This window comes from Schistocerca nitens, chromosome 8 (assembly GCF_023898315.1).
Source record: "Schistocerca nitens isolate TAMUIC-IGC-003100 chromosome 8, iqSchNite1.1, whole genome shotgun sequence".
Lineage (NCBI taxonomy): Eukaryota > Metazoa > Arthropoda > Insecta > Orthoptera > Acrididae > Schistocerca > Schistocerca nitens.
Window position 1 is genome coordinate 416,600,337 of NC_064621.1, and position 13,943 is coordinate 416,614,279.

The 13,943-nt window shown below is 44.4% G+C and overlaps 1 protein-coding gene across 1 annotated transcript in view; it reads left to right on the top strand.

The window, feature by feature from the left end:
* LOC126198906 (bumetanide-sensitive sodium-(potassium)-chloride cotransporter-like) overlaps nt 1-13,943 on the top strand; it is a 553,300-nt gene that overhangs the window by 352,474 nt on the left and 186,883 nt on the right. Inside the window, exons 3-4 of the mRNA XM_049935533.1 lie at nt 1,763-1,838; nt 7,257-7,352. Of these exons, the coding sequence (XP_049791490.1) occupies nt 1,763-1,838; nt 7,257-7,352 (172 nt within the window). The remainder of the gene's footprint in view (nt 1-1,762; nt 1,839-7,256; nt 7,353-13,943) is intronic.

Here is a 13,943-nt window from a genome sequence, read left to right on the forward strand (position 1 = left end):
ATGCACTTAAAGTGCATACATTTACTGAAAATAACGAGGAATAGACACCTTCTACCACTGTCCACGTGGCAGTGTCACTGCACAAAGCCACCGAATTCCAAGTTCCGAAAACACGTGATTAACTTAAAAGTCACACTCACGCCTCTCGCAATTACATGTAATAAATTAAAATGGTTCAAATGGCTCTCAGCACTATGGGACTTAACATCTGAGGTCATCAGTCCCCTAGAAATTAGAACTACTTAAACCTAACTAACCTAAGGACATCACACACATCCATGCCCGAGGCAGGATTCGAATCTGCGACTGTAGCGGTCGCGTGGTTCCAGACTGAAGCGCCTAGAACCGCTCGGCCACCGTGGCCGGCTGTAATAAATTAATCCCACACTGCAAAACCTATCTAGGAATATAAAGTCTCTTTGTCATAGTCCACACGTGGAACCTAACTCACTCACACACAAGGAATTCCCTACCAAAAACTGAAGGATAATGTTAAATCCCCACACATAATTACTCTGTCAATAACTGGCATGTGTACCCCTGATTACCAAGAGTACTGAAGTGGTAATGTTTATAATTCACACACTAAATAATTCAAATATCTCCATTGGAGGACTGCCTCACTGACGAGACAGCAGAGCACTGCGTATTCGCACAGGCCAAACTAGTATCCGCTTCATCTAAGCTTGTGGTGAGGATATCCACCAAAGGTGCGTACAATAGTTATCTGTCAACCAACTCTTTCTACCTGCTATGTACCTGTCCTGATGACCTAGCTAGACCTCTCTACCTTTTTGCTTACAATACAGCTACTGGCAAAACTACAGTAGTAGACAGCGGCTACTACCGGAAGAGTCACATTCACTGGTTTCAGCCACACACCATAGGTTAATTGATAGGACAAGGCTATGAGAATGACTCAGGTGCATGATTACCAATAATACAATAAAGCAGAGAAGCGACACACTTCCTTCCGAGAAGATCGTAACTCAGAAAAACAACGGAGACAAAAAAATTAGCCGAAAGATAAATAAGCTGGATCTAATGGATCTCTCTCAAAGTTTACTTTATTGTAATAGGATCTATCAGAAAATTAAAACAACGTGAACAACTTTCTATTATAAGAGTTTAGTTAATGTTGTGTTATTTAAACCGCTAATTCCCTTGTAGCACTGTTGGCTGCTTTTGAAGAAGTTCGTATTTCGCCGAATAGTAAGCAATATTCAACACTTTTCTGAGTTTTCAGATAGGGACAATGTACAGCACCATAAACACGTAAACATTTGGGCCACATGGATGTTTACGTACGAAGATCTGTGATGTGCAACTTGACAGAAATAAGGTATGCATTGATGAGACGCGTACTGAGGCATGAAAGATTATTTATTTTGATAATAGAGGGAATTGTAGAGGTAAGTGTAAGTGCTGGAGTCAGTCAAATGATCGAATGCAGTAAGAAGGCTGGAAAGGATCTAGGTTGTAAAAGTTATGCAGAGATGAAGTGACTTATGCAGCGTAGGCTACGATGGAGCTCTGCAAACCAGTTTTTAGTGAAAACAACAACAACATTAACAAGAGTTGTCCATTATTACACTAAAGAATAGTTTCATGTCCAGTTATCGAGACTATCGTGGTTGTCTAAGCATTACATTTAATTTTTGAAATAGGTCCTCACTGAGTATTAAATGAAGATAGATCGGCTTTGCTGTTTACCTAAGCACAGGAAAGTGCAGAAGTATATATTTATTTTTCATGTTTTCAGATGCGATGCCTGCTCAACATCTGGGGTGTAATGCTATTCCTGCGACTTTCTTGGGTCGTGGGACAGGCCGGCATAGGTGAGTCAAATTAATTATTCACAACTGTTGTGAAGTTTATTAACATACTTCACGTCAGCTAGTCTTCTTACAGTGCATAGCATTTTGCGGCAACCAAGTCTTCGCTATCTGAAACTGAGTCATGTATTTAGTTAAGCAATGCTACATTGAGGATTTGTCCCTTTGAACCCACGAAAACACACTATTAAATAACCACTACATGTTTTTCCTAAGTCAGTTCAGCTGTTGACTGATTGTTCTAATTTCAACTTTAGTGCTGTATGGTAGCACGATTTTGCCACCGTTCACGAAAATTTTTGAAAATACGTAATTCATATTTACTTAGTATGGGATCGCATTTTAGGTGAGGTTATCGAATTATTAATCATTTATTGGTTGATACAGGGTAGGCTCATACTAACATTTCTGTAGAGTTGCTTGCTTGGAAAGTAATTTCGCAGTGGCTCTGACAGCAAGGTGAAGTCAAGGGCGTCCACAGTCTTCCAAAGAGACATAGGCCAAGGGGGATAGCGCTGATGGTAGGGTAATTTTTATGGGTCTCAAAACAATAGTACAATAGACGCATTTACTGCCTAGGCCCGCACCCTGTGCAGAAGCCAGCGAAATGGGCTACTCGTGGTGGTCCGTGTCGTTGTTAAAAGTAGTTAGGGGCGAGGGTTATTGCTGAAAGCATAAGATCGTATAGATGGTTCTTCTAAGCGTCGCCACCAGCCTTGCTAGCACAAAGGAGTGTACGGGGGACACCTGACGCAGGCGTGGGCTAATGTAAACGAAAATTATGACGCAAGATGACAAGCTGTACTCCCACAACAGGGCGGAGAAATGAGTCTGACTGGCTGAATTTGTAGCCGTAGGAGGACCTAGAGAAAGTTCTAGAACCTTTTTCTGAACTGAGTATGAGTCGAAAGCGGTTGGTCGGCAGCTTTGTCACTCGTAGGATGGGAGCCATTCCGTTTGTAATGGGTATTACAACTGGCCGCATGGAGAGTGCTTGCAAAGGTAGCGAGGTTTTTCTCTAATCCGGAGCTGACTGGGCACAGGGATGTCGACAGGACACACATCGCTTGAGAGCGTTTTGAGACATCGCTGGCACGGAGCCAGTGAACAGTCTCACTATTAGATTCCGTAAAGTGCTGATTTCGCCACTAGGAGCAGAAGCATTCTTTTCTGCATGAGCAGAGAATCGAATCTGTGCTTCTTGTGGAGACGGAGGCCAACCCTAGGAGTTTGCAGCCGCTATTTCACTTCCTCTTTGTGACCGGCTAAACAACCCACTTCGTCTGCACGACGGCCGTCAGTGCTGGCCAGATCGGCGCAGCAGAACTGCTCTTCCCAGCAGTGAATTCGGTGATACGCACCACATCTCGTCAAATATGGAATATTTAATAGTAAATGTGTTAAGTTCAGTTTGCTGGACCTCTGAGATCTTTACTGGCAGTGCCATTTAGGGTAGAGGCTTTCTTAAATTCAGTTCTAATCAGTATTAACCACTTAGTATTTCCACCGAATAAAAAGGGGCGCGATTTCGAGTCAAATCACAGATGTTTTACCGATCTTAAATTTCAATTAACGAGTATGAGTTACTGTTCTATGTCAGTACCTGCTCAATTTGCATTTTTTAGCGTTGCTTTTTATAATAAATACTTTTATAGTACCCAACTGTTCTACTTTCCCTAGGATCAGATTCCAAGTAACAGTCCTGATTTAGAGTAGAGTATTATCACAACTTGGGGACTTACATGTTAATCCTGGTTGCAGGCTGTCTACGGCAGTGCTAATTTAATTCACTTTTAGGCGTGGGTGTTCCATTGCGAACGCAACACTGAAACCAACACTCCTACACATGCCGTATGTACAAATACACTGGAGAAGCATTGGAGTGCTTACAGACGTTCATAAAGTCAGAGCTACCAACGAAACGGAATGTTCTTACACGGCAGAAAAATAATAGTGTCATTATGGACTAAAGTAACTTTGTTTCTAATTTTACTTCTAAATTCTCTGACTGTGAAGAGATCGTGGGAAGGTGCTTGTTGAGATGTTATTAGCGAGTTTCCGCACTGCTGCTGAGGTCTGTGTGGTGCCTGGTGGAAAAAGCAAAGTCGTATGGCATAAAAAGCTGGGAGACACCGAAAGGCAGGTTCGGCCACCTAATTGGAAAGTTTTCCCTTATCCTCTACGACCACAGGCACCTTCCCTTTGTGAAGTATCGGAGTGGTGTGTGTAAGTGCGTCTGTTAAGTGTAGACAACTATACAACTATAATTGTGTGCGTGGAGTGTAGTGATGTGTTCATGTTGGAGATGATAAGGGATGTTGTAAGACATATCACACAGCCTACTCCTCTCGAATAGCACCAAGATAGACGCCGAGTTCAACATCACCATCCGATGGACGAATCACCATGTACAGTGTCTCACGTTCACATTTCATGTTACACTGCGGAGAGGTAGAAACTATTTCGTGACGCTCAACATTCATATCGGGGGTGACCTGATTCACGATAGATAGTCGCGCCTTTCATCAGTGCGGGAGTCTCTTTTTTTTTTTTTGGGGGGGGGGGGGGAATAATCAATCTTCTGACTTGTTTGATGCGGCCCGCCACGAATTCCTCTCCTGTATTAACCTCTTCATCTCAGAGTAGCACTTGCAACTTATGTCCTCAGTTATTTGCTGGATGTAGTCGAATCTATGGCTTCCTCTACTGTTTTTGCCCTCTACAGCTCCCTCTAGTACCATGGAAGTCATTCTCCGATGTCTTAACAGATGTCCTATCATCCTGTCCCTTCTCCTTATCAGTGTTTTCCACATGTTCCTTTCCTATCCGATTCTCCGCAGAACCTCCTCATTCCTTACCTTAACAGTCCACCTAATTTTCAACATTCGTCTGCAACACCACATCTCAAATGCCTCGATTCTCTTCTGTTCTGGTTTTCCCACAGTCCATGCTGTCTCCAAGCGTACATTCTCAGAAATTTATTTCTCAGATTAAGGACTACGTTTGATAATAGTAGACTCCTCTTGGCCAGGAATGCCCTTTTCACCAGTGCTAATCTGCTTTTGATGTCCTTCTTGCTCCGTTCATCATTGGTTATTTTGTCGCCTAGATAGCGGAATTCCTTCTCCTTCATGACCATCAATCCTGATGTTAAGTTTCTCTCTGTTCTCATTTCTGCTGCTTCTCATTACTTTCGTCTTTCTTTGATTTAGTCTCAACCCTTATTCTGTACTCATTAGACCATTCCATTCACCAGATCATGTAGGTCTCCTTCATTTTCACTCAGGACAGCAATGTCATCAGCTGATCATATTTAATCCAACTCCTAAACCTTTCTTTTATTTCCATCATTGCTTCTTCGATGTACAGATTGAACAGTATGGCGAAAGACTACATCCCTGTCTTACATCCCTTTTTAATCCGAGCACTCCTATTATTCCCTCTTGGCTCTTGCGTATATTAATCGTCTCTCTCCGTAGCTCACCCCTATTTTCCTCAGAATTCCGAACATCTTGCACCATTTTGCACTGTCGAACGCTTTTTCCAGGTCTACAAATCCTATGAACGTGTCTTGATTTTTCTCTAGTCTTGCTACCATTACCAACCATAACGTCAGAATTGCCTCTCTAGTGCCTTTACCTTTCTTAATCGTCATCTAACACATCCTCAATTTCCTTTTCCATTTTTCTGTATATTATTTTTGTCAGTAACTTGGACGCACGAGCAGTGAACCTGATTGTGCGATAATTCTCGCACTTGTCAACTCTTGCAGTCTTCGAAATGGTGTGGATGATATTTTTCCGAAAGTCAGATACTATATCGCCAGACTCATACATTTTACACACCAACGTGAATAGTAACCTTTGTTCCCATTCTCCCAATGATTTAAGAAATTCTGATGGAATGTTATTTATTGCATCTGCCTTATTTGATCTTAAGTCCTCCAATGTTCTTTTAAACGCTGAATCTAATACTGCATCCCCAATCTCTTCCCTGTTGACCCCTGTTCCTTCTTCCATCACATTAGACAAAACTTCCCCCTCACAGAAACCTTCAGTGTTCTCTTTCCATCTATCCACTCTCTCCTCTGGATTTAGCAGTGAAATTCGCCTTGCGCTCTTAATTTTACCACCCTTGCTTTTAATTTCACTGAAGGATGTTTTGACGTTCCTATATGCTGAGTCAGCCCTTCCAAGCATCATTTCTTTTTCGATATCTTCACATTTTTCATGCAGCCATTTCGTCTTGGCCTCCCTGCACTTCCTATTTATTTCGTTCCTCAGCGACTTCTATTTCTGTATTCCTGAATTTCCCTGAACGTTTTCGTACTTCCTTCTTTAATCGATCAACTGAAGTATTTCTTGTGTTACCCATGGTTTCTTCGCAATTATCTTCTTTCTATGTGTGTTTTCCTTTCCAACTTCTGTGATTAACCTTTTTAGAGATGTCCATTTGTCTTCAACTGTACTGCCTACTGAACAGCTTATGGGTGTTGGAATACTGTATTTGAGAAATTAAAGATCCACCCTACACACTGTTGGGCTAGGAAAATCCAGTTTCTCTGTAGTCGCCGTCTTGCACCGATTATGGTTTCACGTTCAAAAATCGTGATACGCTGCTATGTTCACTACACATGTCTGTCACACTTTGTTCAGATTCGGGGTCATACAATGCACATCATCAAGTGGGACAGTCCTTTCCGTGACTTCTGACGACTGAACTTTTAACTCGGAAAAAAAAAAATGCCAGCGTTAACACTAGCATATGAAATCCTACAAAACGATGCGTAATGTTATCATTTGTAGTACATTATGAACCGTAATTACTTGTTCATTGTTCAGTAACGATCTCCACGAAAAGCGACTTTTCAAATTGATAATGTGATTAGTATCCTGTTTCTCACTACATACAAATTGTTATTACTATTAGCCACAGGCTCATCAAGGATTATCACCTTTTAAAAGAGAAAGAAGATCGGCTTTTTCACTTAAATGTGTTATGTTACTTGAAAAAAGAAAAGAAAGAAAACAATTACATCTTGAATCGTTTTGTGGTTCAGGTACAAAATTGTCAATATAATCAAGATGACCGCAGAAGTACTGCCTATTAATTAAAAATTGTAAACAATGTTTACTTTTTAAATTCTGTAAAAAAGAATATCACATTAAAAGTAATTTAATCTTGAATAGTAAATAGTCAAAGCGATGCATTTTTATTTTCGTCTGCCTAATTATTCGTGATAGTCCTTTCTATTGTTACACTTCTTTTATTGCAGTGTTTTTTAATCTCTTACTTTTGTGTAGCACACTGTACTCCTTCCATACTGGAAGACTTACACCTCATGGGTATGAGACATCTCAATTAATTGACATCATGAATTGTTACATATATCATGTAGTCTGAGATGATTTTTTTTTTCAGGGGAAGGAGTTGGTGTGATAGTCGTAGCAAACTTTGTTACGTTATTAACCACAATCTCAATGTCGGCGGTCTGTACCAATGGACAGATAAAAGGAGGTAAGCAAATCACAGTGACACGGACAACAAGCTGTAAATAAAACTCTGCGTTTGGTACTGTGCATAAATTATGAGTTTATATGCATGTCTTTGCTATCGGATGGTATAAAGGCCTGCTACGGAGTTGGAAGCTTCTTCGGTTTGAAAGAAGTCTAAAAGCGCTATTTGTCTTACTCTCAAGATTTTGGAGTTGTTAGATCGGTTACTGCTGCTACGATGGCAGGTTGTCAAGTTTAAGTGAGTTTGAATGTGGTGTTATAGTCGGCGCACGGGAGTTGGAACACAGCATCTCCGAGGCTGCGATGAAGTGGGGATTTTTCCGTACGACCATTTCTCGAATGTACCGTCAATATCAGGAACCCGGTAAAACATCGAATCTCCGACATCGCTGTGCCCGGAAAAAGATCCTGCAAGAACTGGACCAATGACGACTGAAGAGAATCGTTCAACGTGACAGAAGTGCAACCCTTTAGCAAACTGCTGCAGATTTCAATTCTGGGCCATCAATGAGTGTCAGCGTGCGAACCATTCAACGAAACATTGGACAAGCCTCGTGTCAAATTGTATCGTGGGGATGGATGTGTACAGGTGTGGAGACAACCTGTGGGGCGGCGGGTAGGAAAATATGTTGTTGTATAAATGTTTGTAGAATGTAGAAGTTGTTTGAATGAAGAAACACTGCAATTCCCTGACGATGCACCATATGTACGGCGGCGGGTGGAATTATTGTTGTTAATATAAATATGTTTGAATGTTCCTATTATTTAGAATGTTATTTACGCTGTCTTTCGCCGTTCTCAACACTGGCTCTCTAACTACAATTTTGGCAACCAGAAAGTGATTAGCAAAACGTGAAGCCTGTAATTAGAATTCCTAGTGCCCACTTCATCTGAGAAACACACTTATAGCTGCAGCTTATAGCTCTGAGAAATTAGGAGATTGACTGGGATTCATAATCAAAAAACGATTTTCTAAAAATTCTCTGTATTCTGAAAGTCACAGATGAAAAGAAAAGAAAAATCCACACAATCTACACTCCTGGAAATTTAAATAAGAACACCGTGAATTCATTGTCCCAGGAAGGGGAAACTTTATTGATACATTCCTGGGGTCAGATACATCACATGATCACACTGACAGAACCACAGGCACATAGACACAGGCAACGGAGCATGCACAATGTCGGCACTAGTACAGTGTATATCCACCTTTCGCAGCAATGCAGGCTGCTATTCTCCCATGGAGACGATCGTAGAGATGCTGGATGTAGTCCTGTGGAACGGCTTGCCATGCCATTTCCACCTGGCGCCTCAGTTGGACCAGCGTTCGTGCTGGACGTGCAGACCGCGTGAGACTACGCTTCATCCAGTCCCAAACATGCTCAATGGGGGACAGATCCGGAGATCTTGCTGGCCAGGGTAGTTGACTTACACCTTCTAGAGCACGTTGGGTGGCAGGGGATACATGCGGACGTGCATTGTCCTGTTGGAACAGCAAGTTCCCTTGCCGGTCTAGGAATGGTAGAACGATGGGTTCCATGACGGTTTGGATGTACCGTGCACTATTCAGTGTCCCCTCGACGATCACCAGTGGTGTACGGCCAGTGTAGGAGATCGCTCCCCACACCATGATGCCGGGTGTTGGCCCTGTGTGCCTCGGTCGTATGCAGTCCTGATTGTGGCGCTCACCTGCACGGCGCCAAACACGCATACGACCATCATTGGCACCAAGGCAGAAGCGACTCTCATCGCTGAAGACGACACGTCTCCATTCGTCCCTCCATTCACGCCTGTCGCGACACCACTGGAGGCGGGCTGCACGATGTTGGGGTGTGAGCGGAAGACGGCCTAACGGTGTGCGGGACCGTAGCCCAGCTTCATGGAGACGGTTGCGAATGGTCCTCGCCGATACCCCAGGAGCAACAGTGTCCCTAATTTGCTGGGAAGTGGCGGTGCGGTCCCCTACGGCACTGCGTAGGATCCTACGGTCTTGGCGTGCATCCGTGCGTCGCTGCGGTCCGGTCCCAGGTCGACGGGCACGTGCACCTTCCGCCGACCACTGGCGACAACATCGATGTACTGTGGAGACCTCACGCCCCACGTGTTGAGCAATTCGGCGGTACGTCCACCCGGCCTCCCGCATATCCACTATACGCCTTCGCTCGAAGTCCGTCAACTGCACATACGGTTCACGTCCACGCTGTCGCGGCATGCTACCAGTGTTAAAGACTGCGATGGAGCTTCGTATGCCACGGCAAACTGGCTGACACTGACGGCGGCGGTGCACAAATGCTGCGCAGCTAGCGCCATTCGACGGCCAACACCGTGGTTCCTGGTGTGTCCGCTGTGCCGTGCGTGTGATCATTGCTTGTACAGCCCTCTCGCAGTGTCCGGAGCAAGTATGGTGGGTCTGACACACCGGTGTCAATGTGTTCTTTTTTCCATTTCCAGGAGTGTAACAGAGCCATTCAGAGTCTAATGCGCTGATGCAACTATAACTGTCCAAATTAAATGTTTAAATGAATGCTTGCCATAATTTGATGATAATGTTTCATCAAACGCCACGCTAAATAATTGGTAGAATGTCTGTCCCGCGGCGGCACGTGAAAATACGACAATACGCAAACTGAAGCTAGATAATTAAAATCATCCCAGAATTAACACTTCACTCGAAAATGATTTCATGGTTACGTGTATTCCCAGTAACTTAATACGGCATCTGAGGCAGTTTGTAGCAATGATACCGACGCGACGCGACTCCCGACACAGATGGCGTGTTATTCAGCGTCTGGAGAGAACTGGAGCCTTGCTTCCTCGCCCAGCGTTCTTATATATAAAGCCGCGGTGCGGACAGCTAAGGGAACACCTGATCAAATCGGCTCTCCCGACTAGCCGCTGGACTAGTAATGCACCTCATTAGGTTACCGAATAAATCATAGCTTCTTTTGCTGATGGCCGATGAAGCTCTTAATTTAAATGTGCATTCAGCACGTAGGTAAGTATTGATAATAAAATTTTGGCGTGGCTAAGTTAAATATTTTGGGCGAGAGAATTAATTTAATTACACTGCACGCAGTAGACGATCTCTGAACTGGCCCTTTGGAGATACGCTATCGCTATAGTTTTATAGGTATTCAAATGAAACTTCTCACATCTTCATAGTTATAGCGGATCTCCAACCTACTTAAATACACTCCTGGAAATGGAAAAAAGAACACATTGACACCGGTGTGTCAGACCCACCATACTTGCTCCGGACACTGCGAGAGGGCTGTACAAGCAATGATCACACGCACGGCACAGCGGACACACCAGGAACCGCGGTGTTGGCCGTCGAATGGCGCTAGCTGCGCAGCATTTGTGCACCGCCGCCGTCAGTGTCAGCCAGTTTGCCGTGGCATACGGAGCTCCATCGCAGTCTTTAACACTGGTAGCATGCCGCGACAGCGTGGACGTGAACCGTATGTGCAGTTGACGGACTTTGAGCGAGGGCGTATAGTGGGCATGCGGGAGGCCGGGTGGACGTACCGCCGAATTGCTCAACACGTGGGGCGTGAGGTCTCCACAGTACATCGATGTTGTCGCCAGTGGTCGGCGGAAGGTGCACGTGCCCGTCGGCCTGGGACTGGACCGCAGCGACGCACGGATGCACGCCAAGACCGTAGGATCTTACGCAGTGCCGTAGGGGACCGCACCGCCACTTCCCAGCAAATTAGGGACACTGTTGCTCCTGGGGTATCGGCGAGGACCATTCGCAACCGTCTCCATGAAGCTGGGCTACGGTCCCGCACACCGTTTGGCCGTCTTCCGCTCACGCCCCAACATTGTGCAGCCCGCCTCCAGTGGTGTCGCGACAGGCGTGAATGGAGGGACGAGTGGAGACGTGTCGTCTTCAGCGATGAGAGTCGCTTCTGCCTTGGTGCCAATGATGGTCGTATGCGTGTTTGGCGCCGTGCAGGTGAGCGCCACAATCAGGACTGCATACGACCGAGGCACACAGGGCCAACACCCGGCATCATAGTGTGGGGAGCGATCTCCTACACTGGCCGTACACCACTGGTGATCGTCGAGGGGACACTGAATAGTGCACGGTACATCCAAACCGTCATGGAACCCATCGTTCTACCATTCCTAGACCGGCAAGGGAACTTGCTGTTCCAACAGGACAATGCACGTCCGCGTGTATCCCGTGCCACCCAACGTGCTCTAGAAGGTGTAAGTCAACTACCCTGGCCAGCAAGATCTCCGGATCTGTCCCCCATTGAGCATGTTTGGGACTGGATGAAGCGTCGCCTCACGCGGTCTGCACGTCCAGCACGAACGCTGGTCCAACTGAGGCGCCAGGTGGAAATGGCATGGCAAGCCGTTCCACAGGACTACATCCAGCATCTCTACGATCGTCTCCATGGGAGAATAGCAGCCTGCATTGCTGCGAAAGGTGGATATACACTGTACTAGTGCCGACATTGTGCATGCTCTGTTGCCTGTGTCTATGTGCCTGTGGTTCTGTCAGTGTGATCATATGATGTATCTGACCCCAGGAATGTGTCAATAAAGTTTCCCCTTCCTGGGACAATGAATTCACGGTGTTCTTATTTCAATTTCCAGGAGTGTATAAACATCCTAGCCTTATTTATTAGCCTATTAATCTATCTTGCTTCCTTAAGTTTTAAGACAAAAACCAGAAAATATTGAATTACAACTAAAATCTTAAATTGTGAGATCCAGAAGACTGTTTCTATTAAATATTTATGAAAAAGGAATCTAATTATAAATTTTGAAGTCTCTAGCTCTTTTCTGTTGCGCCAATGATTTTTACAGAAAAACGTCCAAATTTCGAAAATGGTTAAAGTTATCGAACTGATATTCAACACATATTAATTTAGTATTACTCCTGACATGCTAGAAATGTTTTAGGTTATTTGCTTGATTTTTAAAGTATTGCGCAACATTTATGACGTCAGAGCTAGTTACAGCGGACTGGCTGGCACACTGATGTGAATTTACTACGGCATGAGTAGGCTGCTGCCCTACAAAGCTCAGCAGGGAACTATTCAAGCTTGTGGAGTATCTGTAATGGTGTGGGGCGTATGCAGTTGGTTTGATATGGGTCCCCCTGATGCGTCTAGATACGACTCTGACAAGTGACACGTAGGGTAAGCAACCTGTGTGATCACCTGCATCCATTCATATCCATTGTGCATTCCGTCGGACTTGCGCAATTCCAGTAGGACAATAAGACACCCCAAGCGCTCAGAAATGCTACAGAGTGACTCCAGGAACACTCTTCTGAATTTAAACACTGCCGCCGGCCACCAAACTCCCCAGGACAATTACCGACCAAAATTTTGAAACTTTACAAGCACACGTCCCAAGGTGGTGATGAGCATATACGAGCAAAGTGAGAGATTAATAAAAATACGTAACAAGCTATTTCGAAGAGATCATGAGATTCGCGAAAATTTCAGGTGGACTATATCATGATTAGACTAGGTACTAGACTGCAAAATATACTCTTTTTACCTCTCTACATGCCTCCTTTGTCCATTCTGAGGGAGATTGGTTTCACAGTCCCCTACATTGTCCTAATCTCTGAAATCTTGCTAGTGTGATTCTTGGGTATTACGAATGTATGGAGAGTTATTATCAACCGCACTCGTAGATTGTTAGAACTTTTAAAGTACGCAAATACTTGATAAACAGCATTTTCCCTTTAAAGTCTTCCCTAGAGCTACGCTGAGTACCTTCTTCAACCAACGATACAAACCCATAATAAATCGCAATACTTCTCCTTGCACTGCTTCGATTTCTTCAATCGTTTTGACATGAAAAAACACAATTATATATGAGCAACACTCAAGAATGCGATAAGGGATGTGTTTTAAGCCAGATAGAGAAAAATACTCTGCTAGGATTATCCCAATATGACGTCCGAAATAGTACTAATTTTTAATCTTACAAGATCTTATAAGGGCTCATTGTCATATGAGATAGATGTCCACAGAGTCTTTCATGATGGCAAGCCTGAATAAATATACAGAATTCAAACAATTCACACTGTCTCTGAGCTTTATGCTAAGCACATGTGCCGTATCAGGGAAATGGAAATGAGAAGTCGGACTTGGTTGAACACTGCCGACCGGAAGAACGCAATATACAGTTTTAAAGTTTATAGTCTTAGCCCAGGCATGTTCATGTAAGAATTCCGTCATGTAGGAGGCGGTCGAGATTACAATAAATTGCAACAATTTTAACCCGAGATCAGGGATACACACTTCGTAAGACATAAGACGGGCTGTGGATACGGGGCGGAAGCAAATACGATTGCTTAAACCTTGTGTGGAGGTGTGAGCGACATTTCAAACGTGGCGCCGGCTCCACGCGTCACCTAGTGTCACTCAAAGCCCCCCCCCCCCCATTCTTCCCAGAGGCCCAAGAGAAAAAAGCAGGCCATGGCACGTACATCACAGTACGTGAAACGGCAGGTCTTTCGAGAGCCAGTAGCCGTTTCAGGGAGGCAAAATGGCTCTGAGCACTATGGGACTCAACTGCTGTGGTCATCAGTCCCCTAGAACTTAGAACTACGTAAACC